General features: G+C 44.7%; 1 protein-coding gene across 4 annotated transcripts; it reads left to right on the top strand.

Annotated features, from left to right (window-relative positions):
* Positions 1-633: 633 nt before the first annotated feature.
* On the top strand, positions 634-17,146 carry slain2 (SLAIN motif family member 2). 4 transcript variants are annotated; one of them, XM_022751543.1, is made up of 10 exons: positions 634-1,325; positions 5,697-5,839; positions 10,462-10,629; positions 10,730-10,903; positions 10,990-11,343; positions 11,433-11,582; positions 12,733-12,816; positions 14,363-14,401; positions 15,082-15,289; positions 15,421-17,146. In XM_022751543.1, the coding sequence occupies exons 1-10, from the start codon at positions 841-843 to the stop codon at positions 15,482-15,484; spliced, it is 1,869 nt and encodes a 622-aa protein (XP_022607264.1). In that variant the 5' UTR covers positions 634-840; the 3' UTR covers positions 15,485-17,146. The 4 variants fall into 4 exon arrangements, with proteins under 4 accessions (XP_022607264.1, XP_022607263.1, XP_022607266.1 ...); XM_022751542.1 differs by having other exon boundaries at positions 12,730-12,816; XM_022751545.1 differs by lacking the exon at positions 14,363-14,401 and having other exon boundaries at positions 12,730-12,816.
* Positions 17,147-17,783: the final 637 nt, after the last annotated feature.

Here is a 17,783-nt window from a genome sequence, read left to right as displayed (position 1 = left end):
CCTTGTTTCTTTTATTTTTCTATTTTCAATGCACTACATTCTGACTAATAGATCTATTTTGGTCACGCAGCAAACGTCTCATCTCACTGCGCTGCAGAACAGAGAGGTTCAACAGATCCTTTGTCCCCACTGCCATCAGGCCATACAACAAGTCAGCCAAAGGGAGTGGACTAATTTAATTATTGTTTATTTATTATTAACTATTATTATTAATATTATTATCAACAATGAGCTAATGCATACATTTCCCCTAGATAGATAGATACTGTATCTGCCTATAGATAGAAAGATAGATACTTTATCTATTTATCTGTCTATCTACTTTGTCACCTTGCCATTGATCAGCACTGTATTGTTAATTCATAAATTGATAAATAGTTATAATCGAGTAATACGTTGATAAATAGTCAGGTAAATTAACAAATATTTAAATAAATATATTGGTTTTCTAAGTTTCTGTAGCTAAATTAAAAGAATTAAAATAAACGCGTTTGTACCGCCAGAGTGGATATCTGTGCGCGCGCAAATAGGTGTTGGTTACGTGCTCGCTCCCGATACCCGATACCCGAACGCGGTGACGTGTGTCATCCGCCGCCTGTTGGTCTTTCACAGTTGGTGACGAGTATTATGAAAATGGCCTCGACCCTGCCCGTGAGCTCGAATAACCGGAGAAGATGACGGTGTTGAGCTTCGTAAGTCAGCGGAACACCGAAGTGTCTTCTTCTTTTAACGCGGAGGTGAAACTGAAGTGAGGAAGAAACAAAGAGACCGTCGGCGAAAGAAAAGGGCTGAAAACACCACAGACCACTGCATATTTTTCGCTGGGGCTGAGGAGCCACCATGGAGGATATCAACTCAAATATCAACGCGGACTTGGAGGTGCGGAAGCTCCAGGACTTGGTGAAGAAGCTCGAACAGCAAAACGAGCAGCTCCGGAGCCGGTCCACGATGTTGTCCTCGTCCGGAGCGATGTCAGCGAACCACAGACCACTCAGCGCCGGATACGACTCGTCGTCCCTGTCAGCGGGGATGGCAGCCGGGCTGGCCGGCTTCCCTGGGGTGGGGTTCGTCGGAACGGGAGGCTACGGTGGGCTCCTGGAGAACAACCGCTGCCTGAGCCCCAGACTGTCCTACGACGGCATCAGCTTCAGGAGGGCGTATGAATGTGAGGGGGCATCGGCTGCCACCTCCGTGTCGAGCATGAACTCACTTTACTCAGACACCGCCGGGAGCTACGCGGACGAAGGCGAAACATCGATCCTGGACGAAGTGGAAATCTTAGACCTGGAAGACATGGATTGTTTAAACGAGGAGGAGGACAGCTGGTGAGTGACTTGACAGGCTTGTCTTTGGGAGGTGTGTTGTGTCTCTCTCTCTCTCTCTGTCTTCGGTGCGGGCTGACAGCTTTAATTGCCCGGGCACAGCTGCTCTTGCACATTAGCTACCATGACAAACGCCTGGCATAAACAGTCCTTCCTAGTAGAGCTTGAGATGTGAAGTCATCTGCACTGAAGGAGCCTCATTGTGGATCGCTGACTTGAATGATGTCGTTTGGCAAGTCGTGTGGGCGATGCCATGCCCTTCTGTGACTGTACGACCATTGTAGACATGCTTTGTTTAAGACTGTCAGAGCACACAAACCCCTTCACCTCACAGATAGTGCGTTTGTTTGTGGGACTGATCAGTAGGCCTCCGAGGGGGGCTCATGCTCTCAGCTGTCAGGTCCCTCTCGATCATCTGTTGAACCGTTTTTTGGGGGGGGGGGGTTGTGATGTGGCAGATTGCTTGGCTTGTCATTGGCTTGCTGTGGCAGGAGATCAGTGTCTTGCAGCAGAGAAACGAAAGTTGTTTTTTCCTGCCCAGCAGCCATGTGGGAGAGGTAGCCATGGTTATACTCCTCCTCTGAATCCCCCCCCCTCTCTCTCTTTTAGCACACCAGTTGGCACACAAGCTACAAGTTGCTCTGCAGCACGAAGTGAGAAAAAGGCAAGAGATGAGAAACAGGACGGTTCAGCTCATCACGCAGGAATAAAAGCTGTGTCAGTGTCATGAAGCTTATCACTGTGTTTGCAGGGATTACAAACAACAATGGCCGTTAATAACAGAGAAAATGGTCATGTGGACGAGGGCGATCATACAGGCCTGCTGGTGATCACAGTTATCCTGATAGTGCACATGTCCGTCCGTACTCCTCTTGTGATCTTCCTTCCACTACATTGTGTTGGTATTATTTCCTCCAGTTCTGAGCATGTGTGGTTCTTAAAGTTGCATAAACACACTTATGAAGTGTAGTCTTCGGATTTGTCTAAATCTCTTCCTCTCGTTCCCAAATTCAAGGAAATCCTGGAGAGGCAGACACACTAAGATTAGTCTTCCCAACGCAGCCGATGTCAGTCATGGAGACTTGGTAGATGGGTTTACAGAAGGTCCGTTAGGATGGAAATGTAGTGATATGCCTTCCTGAGTGGATGGTGCTTGTTATCTTGCCTTGTCAGGAAGAGTTTACTTGATTGGCATCTCCTATGATAATGACACTGTAATAAGCAACGTTAGGGCACGGCTCCTTCTGCAACACAATGGCTAAAGCTACTACCGATCATATTTGGTTGAATGCCAGCACACAGGCTTTGACAACAGTAAAGGATATCTGGCAGTCAGCGTTTAGTGAGATCATCTGTGTCCAAGCTGTAGGTGTGTGTTGGATAACAAGTTAGACGGTCTCTAAATACAATGAGTATGTACGGAAAACAAAGAAGAATAGTGGTTTAAAGCTGAAACTAGCTCACAGGAAAGAGAAAGAGGGTTGTCTTTGCTGCTGCGAATCACTATGTATTTTATGAATCCTTTCTCATGAAGTGTTTGTTATTTGATCTACCCATTGTTCCAAGTCTTTCCTCCGTTGCCTGCAGCAGTGTGCCTCTGCCAGCTACTCAGCCTTTGACATCAGACTACTTTCAGACATTGCTCACTCATGCCCAACAGAGCCAGTCTCATTATGCCCTGGCTGTTTGTCAGCCCTCTGGATCAGATTGATATCTGGGATTACTCTGTAGTGCCCTGCTCTCGCCAGCTCCTGTCATAGACTCCTGTAATCCCTGAATTAGCCTCAGACTGGATTTAAAATGCTGCCCGCTCCTGCAGCGCTCCGGCCTATCAATAGATGCTTGTCGCACTCTTTCTACCGCATGTGGACTTGACACATATCTTTGTTTCAGAGTCGTCAGAGGAGTGTCACGTCTGTAGATAAATGAAGCACATTTCACAAACAAACATAAACTACAGTTGAAGAAAGTGCTGTACCATCAAAATAGCAAAAAACATAAAACAACAAAACAGACACAAACATAAAAAGACAGTGACATAATAAAAACAATAAGTTGTTTTAAGACAGGCAGTGTAGAGGCCAGCCTAACAGGAAGAGACAACTCATCCCAGAGTTTGGGGGCTTTAACTGTGAAGGACAACCAGATGCAACTGTTCAGCGGTCCTGAGTGATCCTAAGGGGATGCGTTGTTTTAAAAGGTCAGAGAGAGAGAGGCTGTTTCTAACAATAAAATCTTAATACAAACCCTAAAACATACCGGGAGCCAGTAAAAAAAAAAAGTACAGGGGAAATAAATGTGCTCTCACTTGTGTGTTCCTGTTTGAATCTAAGCTGCAGCATTCTGCAAGAGCGAGAGGGAGGCCTTGCTAACAGCAACATAAAGGGTCAGCAGTCGAGTCAGGACGAGATAAAAGCATGTTCAACCCCTTCAAAATCATTAAATGATAAAAAACGATTTAGCTTTACATTTACATTTACTCATTTGGCAGACGCTTTTATCCAAAGCCACTTACAATTCAGGGACAACACTAAAGCTTCAGTGCAGTAAGAAACCTTGGTGTAAGTATTAAGTACTACGAAGGACTAAGTAGTACTACGAAATAAGAGCCTCAGCTGGAAAAAAAGCTAGATTTTAATCACTGAATTTATGTGAATTTTAAAATCACTGTCCATCATCACAGCCAGATTCTTTACAGTGGGGTGTACATGTGGTTCCAGGGAACTCAGGTTTATATGACGGATCTCACTGGCACCACTGGGTCCAAATTATCAGGGGCCAGTTTTACTCTCATTAAAGTTTTAAAAAAGTGTGGCCACCTAAGTTGACGTGTAATGGTTATAGGAGTTAAAGAGTTCTTTCTGTTTCTAAGGCAGGTAAATCTTAGTGTCATCTGCGTAGCAGTGGAATGAGATGCCATATTTAGTAAGATTGGACCCTGAAGGGAGCATGTACTGGGAAAATAGGATTGGCCTTAGAATAGAACCCTGAGGGACTCCACAAGAGAGAGGCGCTGAGGAGAGTACAGAGTCACCAAGGCTGACAGGAAAACGTCTGTCAGACAAGTAAGACCTGAACCACTCCAGAGCAGTGTCCTCAATGCCAACACAATGCTCCAGGCGACTATAGTCTACTAAGTGAGATCTAAAAGCCCGGCGGATTCAGTGCTATGAAGGGCTTTAAAACCAGACTGGAACATGTTAACAATGCAATGTGTGTCTGAAAAGATTTCTATTTTATTAGAACAACATTCTCCGAATTGTTTGAAAAAACAAGAGTATGGAGATTGGATTGGAGTGTCCAGATTGGATATTGTTGATCAGTGGTTGCGTGATTAAAATTATCTGGCACAGCAGCTGAAGTGAGACTGCTGTCTGTAATTATTTGAGTGTTTGCTACAGTAGTCTCAAAGATCTGTACTATGTGCTGAAGTAAAATGTGAATGGTGGTCGCTGTGTTGATAAACAATGAAAGTGTGCAGCCCAAGGTTTCAGGCCTGTGTTACTGCGCTTGCCTTTTGCCGTAATGTTGCCGCTTTCATCATGAAAGACTTCCTCTATGGCTGCAACAGAGCTGACAGCTGCTGACTCAGATTCCTCTTCTGAGTGGAAACTCTTCTCTTGTCTTCTCTTGTCTTCTCTTCTGAAAAGGTTAAAGAATAAACACACATTTGTATTACTTGTTGAACTGACAAACAGAGAGAAGTGGACCATTCAGTTGCTGCGTGTCTTTATTTTATACTTTGATGTTTTCCCGTCAATATTAAGAGCGTTTGACAGTTTCAGTCAATGCAGCTGACTTGGTGCTGGACCCGGTGGCTTTTTCCAGAGGATTTGGTGACAGTTGTTCATTCTTGAATTTTTCCTGCAGCAGGAGCTTGAAGTTGTTATTTCCTCATTGCTAATGGAGACCCCCCCCACCCCCCCAGAGATACAGAACACTGGATTCTGCACAAATCAACACATAAGAGTCAGGATTATATTGATAAATTTGAAGAACTGTTCCTGGTACTGGTAGTATTTGTAGCAGAATCTTAAATAATTAATAAGCCCAAAGATTTCAAACACTTAAGCATGAAACAGATCTGGATTAAAACAGAGAGTCACAGCCACGTAAATGCCTCTCTGCTGCAGTGTCATTGCCACTGCAGCAGTCTGTGATAAAACCCCATCCAAACACTTGTTGTCCCCCTCAATCTCATTTCCTCTTCGCGCTATCAGGTCACATCACATATGAGGTGTGATAGGTGTAACGGTCGGCCATTACCAGACGAGGAAGATGTTGTGTATTGATTGCTGGTATTGCTTTTATGTACTTGCAATATACTGAGTCAAATTTGTCCACTGTTGTTTTGTTTTGTTTTTTTCCCCCAAGGCTCTACGAGACGAAACTGAACAGTCCCCTGCAAAAAGCCTTGAGTCCTATTGTGTGGTGCCGCCAAGCTCTTGACAACCCCAGTCCTGAGATGGAATCAGCCAAGCGCTCCCTCATTCACAGACTGGACCTCACCATGTCAGGTAAACATGAAAACAAAATGAATCCGTCTTTTGTGATGTTAAAGGTCAAGCTGCAAACCGCTGGAGTTAGGATGGATTCACTGTCTCGCTGCTGACACGTAACCAAGAAATCTTTCTGGAGACTTTAATTCTGGTTGTTTTGTTTAAAGTCTACTACAGTTTCCTGCTGTTAGCCTGCTGTTATCTACCCATTTTTCTAATTGCATAATATCAGTCATTAGTGCTCTTCATCTGTATTGATAAAGTAATTCACTTGCTGATAACAATGACAATAAACCAATGAAGTTCCTTTTTCCTGACACACATGTAGAGGCACAGAAATATAGTGAAGCAGCAGCGATTTTCTACAGGCTGTTTGTTAGTCAGGTGGTGACATTATGTACAGGTCAGCTGTTGTATATAAAGCAAAAGTGTAATTATTGATCCGTCAAAGTAGAGCTCATTCATAATAGCTCTTCTTACTGAACAGATAAGAGGTTGTTCTCATATATCGGAGTGAGCTTCTATAATAACCTTACAATGTCCTTTAACTGACTGTTGAAGCACAAGAAATGTATTTATAAGAAAAACATATAAAGAATAGATTTATTTAAATGCAATTTAGAAACAAAGCACAGACGGTTAATGACTCATCGTACTTGTTCTCTTGTGTAGTTCAGCTTCCCTTATTATTCTAACGGGAAGCTGACCTCCACACATGTACCTGTGGTCTGTAGTCTACCTGGCAGACAGATAAGACATGAGGTCGTGTCACCTGAGAAACAAATCAATGACACAATGACCTGCAGTCACAGGTCAGTGAAGGCACCACGGTTTGTGAGAATACGCGTGTGTACTTCAGGGAGTCTTGTTGTGATATCAATGTGATATTACAGATTAATATGTGAGAGGGACCCAGTTGTTCTCTTTTGTTGCAGCAATGTGTGTGAAAGGAAATGCATAATTTATACTTCACCATGGGATATGCAAAATATTTATCATTTTTGTGCCATAGGATTACACCTCGGTGCTGAGACGCACACGTGCAGTATTAACTTATTCATGTTTACATCTGTGGTAAGTTTTCCTTCTTTCTGACGCGGCACATTCTCAGCCTCAGTGTGCAGTTGGATTTTATCTGGTTGGGAATGACAAGGAGCTGCGTAGTTCTGGTCTTCCACTAATTATAGGTGGTCCGTCAGTGAGGAGGACGGGCCTCCAAGCCTCGCGGCTAAACTGAGAGGGGTCATTCCCGTTTTGACCACGGTATGCCCATGTGACAGTTAGATCATGTTGGGCAATTACTTGCTGAAGGTTGCACGGGGGGGGGGGGGGGGGGTGCTCTGTTGTGCCAGAACAAACACACATCTCCTCATTCAAAGATACTGAGATCTTTTCATATCGGCTGCTTTAATTATCTTGAGTATCACACCTTTTTTTTTTTCCCCTCACATGTTTTTCACAGATCAAATTTTCATAATGAACATCTGCTACGTTCAGAGACGCTTTGAAGCTTTAGATGGTAGATCACATTGAAATCACAAATATGTAATTCAAAAAAAAAGTTTTTGACTCTGTCCCCCTGTAATGGGCCGGACTTTATGACGACTGGTGAACAAAGCGTTGTCACCTGAAGTGACCCTTTGTAAACGACACACCCCGATCTGTGTAGCAGCTGACTAACACTACAAATAACTGGCCACTGGAGCGGCGTTTATGGAGGCATGATCATAAGTGGTGATATCATCGCTGTAGGTGTGGAAGGAGGATAACGTCACCCTCCATGGGCCTGATACCACCCCCACTCCCCCCCCACTCCCCACTCCTCTCACTCCTCTCCTCAGTTGGCACTGATGGTGTCATCACTTGCAAGAAGACAGAACAACTAAAATCCTTTTATAAAGTCTTACGATCCACTGGCCGTGTGGTTGAAACATTTAAAGTGAATAAATTAAGCATCAAAGTTAAAGCACTGGTAAAGATTTCTGTAAAAAAAGAAAAGAAGAGCACACAGAAAGCCTTTGGCAAATCCTCAGCTCTAAATTCTGAGATTATTCATGACTGTGAGTGAATGACAGACTCATCGCTGACACACCCTCATGGCCCCCGGCTCCTCTCCTTCGCACCCGGTCTCTAACAGGAGCGTGGAAACCCTGTTGCCATGGCGTTTTTTTTTTTTTTTTTTTGTTAAGTTTGTGTCAAAGAAATTTCAAAGAAAGGAAAAAAGAAAAAGTGAAGACTCCCTCATGTCCTAAGTTATGACATATATGACGTGTTGCGTGTCTAAACATTTACGCCCGTGTCGGTCTGAGCGCACGCTCATACAGGACGAGCACATACTTTAAACATGGCCGTAAGTTTTAGTGTCGACAGAGAGCGAGCCTTTTGTCTCCACACACACGCTGTTAAAATCATATCCCCAGATGACGTGTCTCTGTTATGTAACTAATAGCAGGGAGGAGACGGCTGCGAGATAGTCGCCTGAGTCGACTGCACTACTTGATTCATTTCAGTCCTGATAAGCAGTCAAAACATGTGTTGCCAGGCCCGAACAATTAAACTGTGTGTTTTGCATAGTGCTGCTTAGAGGCAGCTGTCGATCCACCGCACACACAAGACTCCAGTTTCCCACTGTCACACAGCTGACCTGCCCCAGTTCTTCCTCACCCTTCACCTCCTCCTTGCCTGTCTCTTCCAGCTCTATCCCTTTTTCTCCTTTCGTGGTGTTGATCTCTCTCACTTATAAAAGCTTCTCTATTTGCTCCTCTCTTGTGATATGCTTGAAGCACTCTGCAGCTGTTTGAGACACTTATTTTTCTTTGTTGTATTTTGTTTGTTTTTTTTATATCGAAATAAGACCTCAATGTCAAGCTTTGCCTTCAGTTTCTTCCTCAACATTTAAGCCCTACAGGCGTTCATTTTCTATCAGGATGTTGTGTGCTGGCTCATTTAGTTTTTGTTTTTCTGTCTTGGCGTTGGAGCCTGTGGAAACTGGCCTCAAGTTTCCACAGGCTCCAACGCCAAGACAGAAAATCCTCTTAATACAGTTTCATATCACATTGAATAGAAATGACATCAATCACATTGGATAGGAAGAGCAGTTCCTTTCTCGTCTTTTGACTTCTCTCTTTGTTTGAGGACATGAGGATTTGAGGACACTCTATTTCGGTTGGTCCCTGAGCTGCAGATCCCAACAGACCAGGCCTGTGTCTCTTTCTAGTGACAGTGTGTGTTCGTGACGTGATTCCTGTGCTTCATCGTACAGAGACGGACACACGGATGATTCCTGTTTGTTTCTTCAGCCACAAGAACACAGACGAGCTTCTGACCGCTCTGTTCTTTCAGTGTAATCTCCACTGTGTGTAATATTCCAGGTTCGTTTCAGCAGGTGAACCGTGTCAGTGCGTTGACCTGTCTGTGCTTCGGTGGAAAACCGAGTGCTCAGTGTTACCGAGCTACATGTTGCAGGGTTGTTGACATTCCTCAGTAGCTGATCCGTGCGGACGGCACCGGGTCGGACGTGGTGGAGTTTCCTTAATAATGCAGGAGGACAGAGTGCAGAGCAGCAGGGAGAGGGAGAGGGTGGAAGGGAGCTATGTGGAAAGAGGAGGTAGTTGATCTTAAAAGGCTCCTTCCCCGTCACCACCACCCAGCTGTGTAAACACATCCAGTCCGAGAGAGGAGAAGAGGAACAGAGGGATGGGTAAATGAGTGCACTCGGATACGCTAACCATCCCAACCACCAGACCGCCCCAGTGACCGGGTCTGATCTCATGATCGAGACCGAGGACTCTGTAGACCGGAGCCTCTGGCTGCTGCTTCCCTGGGCCGCACAGAGAACAGCTTTGTGCGCTCATTGACTGCGCGTATGGATTTGAATGGCGTGTATTGTTAAGTTTTTTTTTTCCCAGCTAATGATGCAGGAACTCTCTGTTAGGCCCACAATCAGCATACGGTGAAAGAAACCCAGAGCAGACCGGCCGCACACTGCAGAGCTTTCATAAAGCTGCTGGCTCTCAGGAAACTCTGCTGCGGGGACGGCCGGCGGGCTTCGTCAGGGTTTTCATGAGCTCCAGGGTAAAGATGCAGTACGTCAACTGCTGTGTTGACTAATGACTAGTCAACACAAAGCAAATAAGGACAGGCTGTAATATCAAATCCATCAGTGTAAGAACAGTAATACTGGAGAAATGATCTGACTGATTTTTCAATAACTAATCCATTAGTCAAAGATTCACATTTCAGAAGAAACTCTGCTGAAAGCTTCAACTCTGCTCATCAGAACAATGTGACACTGATCTGTTAGAAAGCAGGTCAGGAAAATATCAAATTATATATATGTGATGACTCAATAATTATCTATCTATCTATCTATCTATCTATCTATCTATCTATCTATCTATCTATCTATCTATCTATCTATCTATCTATCTATNAGAAAGCAGGTCAGGAAAATATCAAATTATATATATGTGATGACTCAATAATTATCTATCTATCTATCTATCTATCTATCTATCTACATGAATGTTAGTGCTGCCATGTATAAATCAAGATGTAAAATGAGCTGCACATTGACTTTAATCAGCTTCTAACTCTTTGTACAAAACTGAAATGATGTTGTTTTGTTTGTGACTCTGCAGCCAACAAGCGCAGGAGCCTGTATGGAAGCCCCTACAACCAGCAGGGTTACGGAAGCCCGTACAGCACAAACGCAGCCAACAGCCCTTACAGCAGTGGCTTCAACTCCCCCTCCTCCACCCCCAGCAGAGTGCCCATCGTCAGACAGCAGCTAATGCCTGGGAACGCAGGTATGGGACTCTCGGCGGTTCAGTAACCATCACTGAAAATCTGTTGTTGTTGTTGTTGTTGTTGTTGTTGAATATGTGTTGCGGATGATTTCCTCGGCAGTACACCAGCGAAACGCAGCGGCAGAGAGGAATCCTCCGGCCGTGAGTCCACAGTCGTCGGTGGACAGTGAGCTGAGCACCTCAGAAATGGACGAGGACTCGGTGGGCTCCTCCACGACCTACAAACTCAACGACGTCACTGACGTTCAGATACTGGCGCGGATGCAGGAGGAGAGTAAGTACCCGTCCCACCGTTCCTCTGCTGTCGCGTCGTCCATGTTTCTGTCGGAGCGTTTTCATTCATGAACTGTTTGTCGTCAGGTTTGAGACAGGACTACGCTGCGACAGCATCCAGACGGAGCTCCGGTTCTTCCTGCCACTCGTTGCGGCGCAGCACCTTCAGCGACCAGGAGTTAGATGCGCACAGTCTGGAGGACGAGGAGGAAGCGGTGCACCCGGCCTTCCACCTGCCCTCCAGCCGCTTCAGCCCCTCCCCTCGACACTCTCCCCGCGCCTCCCCCAGGAACTCGCCCCGCTCTCGCTCCCCTGCTCGTTCCATCGACTACAGCCACAGCCGCGGCTCGCCTCAGCCCATCATCAGCCGCCTGCAGCAGCCTCGCCACTCGCTGCAGGGCCACGGGCACGACCTGCAGACCAATGTGGTGAAGAATGAAGGTAAACAGAGCTCAGAGGTTCGGCGGCTCGCTGTGCGACTCCGGATGCTGTCAACTTTGAGCTAAATCTCTCCTTTGCTGCTCTTGTAGAAAAGCTGCGTCGTAGTCTTCCCAACCTCACGCGCTCCTCGGCGGCGGCGGCAGCCCAGGTCCCAGAGCCCGTCAAGAACAGCCGCAGCTGCGAGTCCAACCTGCAAGTGCCAAACGGAGGCTCTCCTCGACACCAGAACCAGTCAGCCAGTGAGTATAAAACAACATGTGTCGGTTCGATTCCATTTAACTGCTAAACACAATAACTCTCAAATGTAGTGAACAAATCTTTGGCTTCAGTAAGTCGCAGACTAATGTCAGATTCATTATTGATATCACTGTCTGATGACATTATATTAACATTTGTTTTTGCTCTAAGTCTACTGAACATTCAGCAACATGACAGGCTGTGTAATCTCTTGTTGGTGGTTGTTGCGCGTGGGAACTCTGTTAATCCCTCCGGCTACACCTGCAGTATGAGGGCTGTGTTGCTTTGTTTGTGTTGCCATGGCTTTGGTGTTCGGGGATCCTCTCTCTTCGTCTCTTTGATCATTTTCAGTTGTAATATCTTTTATTGACACGCATCCTTCCTCCCGTCATCCTGGCACAACTTTTCACTTCAAAAGAAACACTCTCATCCTGCAGAGTTAGTGCATGGCGCCAGCGACACCGAGAACCCACATCCACTCCTCGTCTCAGTGACACCGACGCTGTTTCACATTTTCTGTCCAAATCAGCCAACTGATTTAATCCTGTAATGGGAGATAAAGGTAATGGTGTTGTCCTTAATCCAGGAACAGTAATCCCTCTCTGTTACTACAGACAGACAGGGCCGGGGTCAAAGGGCAGGGTTTCAGCTGGTTAAACATGTAGTGACTGCCTTTATCCCGTCTCTGCCGGCGCTCTCAGGGACACGGTGCTCATGTATCCTTTGAACCTCTCATACGTTACAGCAGATATTCTCAGTCTTTATACATTTATTTTTTATATTTATACTTAAGCTTAAAAAGGTTTAATTCTGCAGTTTTGCAATTGTATGAATTCTTTTTATCTGAGCTTTGGCTGCACTCGGCATGTGAGCACTGACTTCTGTTCATTGTAAAACGCATGTGAAACTCAAACCAGCCTCCTCTCCTCTGACTGTGCTGAGGCTGCTAAACCTGACAGTGGCACCGCTGCTCCTCCGCCCTGAATGAAGCTGCCTGTGGCTGCAGCGCCCTCTAGTGGCCTCAAACTGCACCTCTGGCTTGTATGGCTTCTGGATGCCTCGACAGCCTCCTTTCTCTCTCCAGTGATGCTGTGAATCTCAGGCAGAATCAAGTCTTGACTCCCGTGTTGAAATGTCCCTGTTTTCCAGCAGCAGCTCAACTCCCGAGATACTCCACCCCCTCTCGCTCCTCCCCGAAACCCAAACAGCACCTCCAAAGCCCAACTGCCCTGCGAGGTAACAGCCTGCTCCTGAACCAGCTGGAGGCTGTGAGATCGATCTCACACACAGACACATGCACAATCTATGATGTACTGTATCTACAGGCAGCTACCTGTGTACTGGGAGTATAGACAGCTGATGCAGGGGAGATGTAAACGGTGACGTAGCTTCAGTGTGTGGATCTGAAACGGATCTGAGGAAGGTGCATTAATGCACTTGGGGGAACTCTGACTTCAGCTTCAGCTTCAGTTTTGTCGCTTTCTTTTGTAAGAAAAAAAAAAAGAAAACATGGCGGCAGAGCAGGGAGGGTCAGACAGATGTTGACAGGTGTGTCCCCACACTAACAGGCTTTAAGATTCACAGTGTAAACAGCTGATTCACCAGAGGACCGCGTCGAGCCGTTGCTATAAAAGTATAAAATCAGTCTTATGGCCTCAGTAATGTGGAAACAGCGATTCTTTGCTGTTGCTGCTCCAAAGTCCACGACTGTCACTCAGATCCACCTGCTTATATAACAACACACCTGTCGTTCCTCTGTCCTTCCTTACAGCCGCCTGAACCTGGACTGGAAGTACCACCTCAGCCTGACGGGCTCCTGTGTCTTTGTGCATTTATGTCGTTGGCTCATATTTTAAAATACATTAAACAGGAAGCCGAGAATCATCATCGAGTTTTAAAAACAATTAGCGTTTAGTTGACATTTTTCACCAGAGTAAACTTCAGCCTCCTCGTTACTCAGCTGGTCATGTGATGCTTTTATCTCCCTGTTAGTCACCTGACAGAGAAACAAGTCGGTGGTCTTCATTTTCACAACATCTTCCCCTAAACAGTCTGAGTTAGTTGAGGTTAATTAACTGGGTTAGTGTGGTTTAAGTTAGCTGTCGAATGAATTAACTCACTGTTCTTCATTGTAAAAACTCACAACAGTCATTTCTGTCTTGTATTAATATTTTGCTGCATCCCATTTTTATATTTTAATAATATAAAATGTTTATATTCTGTACACCAAGTGGCCACTTTATTAGGTACACCTGTACAAAGTTCAGCTTTTGGTGACATTATTGGAAATATATAAAGATCATGAATAAGCCACATTAATAATCCGTTAATATTATGTTATTTTATTATTAGAAACACTCAGTATAATGCAGTTTATAACATATTGTAGACATAAATCAGTTGTACTGTAGAGGTGTACCTCATAAAGTTTGTTTATCTACAACCTGATGAATTCCAGCACAGAATCCTTTGCAGAAGTATTGTGTTCACAATACCTCTACTATCACTAATCCAGGTGTTACAGATGTAACAGCAGCGTGTGTCTAACATGCTATTAACCCCCCCCCCGCCTCACTGTAACAGCATCACTGTCCATGACCTCAAGAGGTCACTCGCCACGTGGCAGGAGTCGGTGCTCACACTGGTCAAGAGTCATGTGACGTGACAGTTTGTGAAATAACAAACAGGCGGTAAGAGGCGCCACATGAACGCCCATCCTCCGCACCTTCCTCCCAGCTCTTCTGATTTAAGGCCTGTCTCTGTTGTCTTCGTCTTTGTCTAGTCCCACTCTCCTGTTGCTTTGGAGAAGAAGGTGATTTCAGTGAGTATTCACTGAGGGTTTCCACCTTTTTTTTTTTTTCTTTCTTTTTTTTAAATATTGTGATTGTGGTTCCACGCCGTGGTTGTATTGATGTTGTGCTGCCGGTTTTCACTAGTATATGCTGTGTGTGTATCACCTCATTCTGTCAACACATCCAGAATCACAGCAGCTCTGATAGTTGACCTTATTCATTCATTTATTAAGTTTTTAGTAAATTTATCAGTTTCTAAACTTTCGTTGTAACAGGTTTGACTTCATTTGTGAATTTGTGATGAATATCTTTAATCAAGACCGACATGTTTTCATTTGTTCAATAGATTTTTGTGTATAAGCATCATATTTACACTCAGTTGGAAGTTTATTAGGTACATCCAGCTACAGTTTTATAGACCAGCTCTGCAGTAAATCCTCCTCCATGAAGGTTTCAATGAAATCACTTTATGTTCACAAACTTTATAACGTTGTGGAGGAGGATTTATTCCAGGCCTGTTGGATTAGACTGCATTAGTTTCAGCCAGGTGTACGTGATAAACTGCCACCTGAGTGTATAACTACCTCATACCATTGTGCTCTTGATCATTACTTCACTGTTAGACTGATAGACTGAAACCTATAGACGTGCATTAAGATGAACACAATCCGGTTGTACCCGTCTGTAATGCTGCTCTGCCTGTCTCCAGTCCCCTCTCCCAGTAAACTGCGAACTCCCGCCACCCCGTCCCCGCTCGCCTTGAGGCAGCCGGTAAAGGCCACACCCAACCCTGGTTCTGCCACCTCCACCCCCTCCCGCTCCCTGGCTCCTCCGCGCAGTGGCCTCCCCCGTCCCAGTGTTTCAGGGGGAGGGGGCATCCCTCTGCCTCGCAGCAAGCTGGCACAGCCTGTGCGCAGGTATGTATATATATATATATATTATATTTATATATTATTATATTATGTGTATTTCACCACAAACATGCTGTACTTCTGTAAGTGTTCGTGCAGACAGAATGTAACAGGCATCAAACCTGGAATCTCCTCAGGTCTCTTCCTGCTCCTCGGACCTACGGCGGCGCCGGTGACAACTGGAGAGAAGGCTGTTACTGAGGGCGGCCAGCAGGGGGCTCTCCAGTCAAACTATCAACACAAGGAGGCAGACATCACAACATGGCACTTTATCTAGCTAGACAACTTTTACAGCGAAGAGAGATACGGAGAGACTGTCCCTAAACTATATACAAATCAGAATTTAAAAAAAGAAAAAGAAAAAGGAAAGGGGAGGACAGTGTCCACATGGTGTCCCATCATCCTTCTCTGTGGGGACTGGCACTGGAGGGGTCAGGCATGTCGTGCAAACAGCCCATAAAATGCCAAAGAAACCAGCCCGACTCCAGCTCCGCCAGCAGAGGACACGTCACCTGCCTTGGTTTGACTGCAGTCATGTGTCAGACGGTCATATCACTACATCGCCCAGCTTTCCCTCCCACTCCTCTGCCACCGCTCTTCTTTCACCTCCCTCAGGTTGAAATGTTTCCATGCATTTCTCTCTTTATGCTCTGTGTTCAACAGATGTCGGTGAGCGATCTCTATGATGATGCTGTGCAGGTGAACTGTCCCCGTAAACGTTAGAGAATTATTGATGTCTTGCAACAGTTGAAAGCACCTCAGTGTGGGTATGACATTTAAGAATCTTTCCTCTTGTAAAATCAGCCAGAATGTATGCACAAGTTTGTTTTGGAAATTATTTATTCAAATTATTTAAAGAAGTGTATGTCCAAACATCCATATCAGTATTTTGTTTTAAGAATTCAGTTGTTTAAAATGAACTTTTTGAACCTCAATTTCAAGCTAAATCTCCAAAGCCTTCTTTTTTTCTTTTTCTTTTTTTTGGGTGTTGTTGTGAAGTCGGGACCGGGTGATCGATGACACCTCGGCCGCAGCCTCAGTCCCGACTTGTACCACACTTTGCCAAGATTATACTTTTCCATCGAAGTGCTTAGATCGGTCAAGTTTCAGTTCAGGTGCGAGTTATATCTGACGCCTCAAACAAACTCTCATCTGTCGAGAAAGAAACCTGAGCTCAAACACATATTTTTATCCCCGTTCACCCATTCAGCCAATGTAACCGAGAAATCTTTGATGTTGTTCATTAAATTCCCACCGCAGATTTGTCCGTGTATATCATTCATACCGTGAAAATAAATGGAAAAATATATCTGGAGTAAGACGACAGGTTGAATAAACTTTGGCTGGCTTTTACCTCTTGTGCTATGACAATAAATCAAAAGGTGTGCCAGTGTTAGGGAAGCTGTTCTGGTAATTGGTGTGCTGGGTGTTCTTAAAACTAGTGCCTATAATTTAAAGTTTCACTTGAGTTTGAACATCTTGTTTTGTATGTTTATCATTTTGTGCCAATTTCTTTGCGGTTTTGCATTTCTGCTTGACTGATTTGCTCGCCTGTTTGTTTTTTTTGTAATTGAATCAAAACATTTATAATTGCTTTAAAAAAAAAAAAAGAAAGAAAAAAAGTTTAATATGCGCCTTCATATTTATAACTAATTGCTCATTCTGTAAATGAAACTATTTATTAAAGAGAGAGGTGCCTCTGTCAAAGCTCAGATTCAGTGGGAAGCTAGAACGAATGTTGCAAAAAGACATACCACACCTTTTGTGTGAAAGTTTTTGTTATTGAGCTTTTTTTTATATCCACAAACATGACATTCAGTTTCCCTGTGTAAAGTCACATTTCAAATAAAAGCTGAAAACTTCTTCTCTTCTCTCACTTTTCTTTTTAACTTCACGCAGATTTAAAAAATAATAAAAGCACTGGATTACTTTGAGACAGCAAAAGACGAACAGCATTCATTCATTCATTCATTCATTCATCATCCTGCATGTCAGATCTTAAACTAAGATCAACTTTTAACCTTTTTCCCGGCTTTCCTGGAAGAATCTAACCACTTCAAACATGAAATGATGCACTGATGTTAAATTATGACAGTGACGGGATGGGTAACCTGTGAGGTCAGCGCAGAGGAGAGAGTGAACATAACTGAGGAGCAGGACACAAACCCTGAGACACTTTCAGTGCAGTCCTCTGTCCTCTGTCCTCTCAGTGTACGAGTCCGTCCCTCTCAGGTCTTCACTGCAGGATTTCCAGCTGCTATAAACTGCTCTGTGCTCAGACTGACACGTAAATCACTCAGTGAAAAGGTTGGATTCACTCGTTGGTTAATTATTGGGGGGTGGGGGGGCAGACAGAGAGCCGGAGACAGCCTGAGTCACTGACTGGTGCAAACTGTCCCATCCCTCTCCAGCCTCGGTGCCCTGAAGACATGTGACGTCACAGCATTCACGTCCTCTGAGCACACAGCTCTGCACACACACACACACACACGCACACGCA

This window comes from Seriola dumerili, unplaced genomic scaffold (assembly GCF_002260705.1).
Source record: "Seriola dumerili isolate Sdu_G_001 unplaced genomic scaffold, Sdu_1.0 BDQW01000155.1, whole genome shotgun sequence".
In the NCBI taxonomy this organism is placed as follows: Eukaryota; Metazoa; Chordata; class Actinopteri; order Carangiformes; family Carangidae; genus Seriola; species Seriola dumerili.
This window is presented reverse-complemented; position numbering and strand designations above follow the sequence as displayed.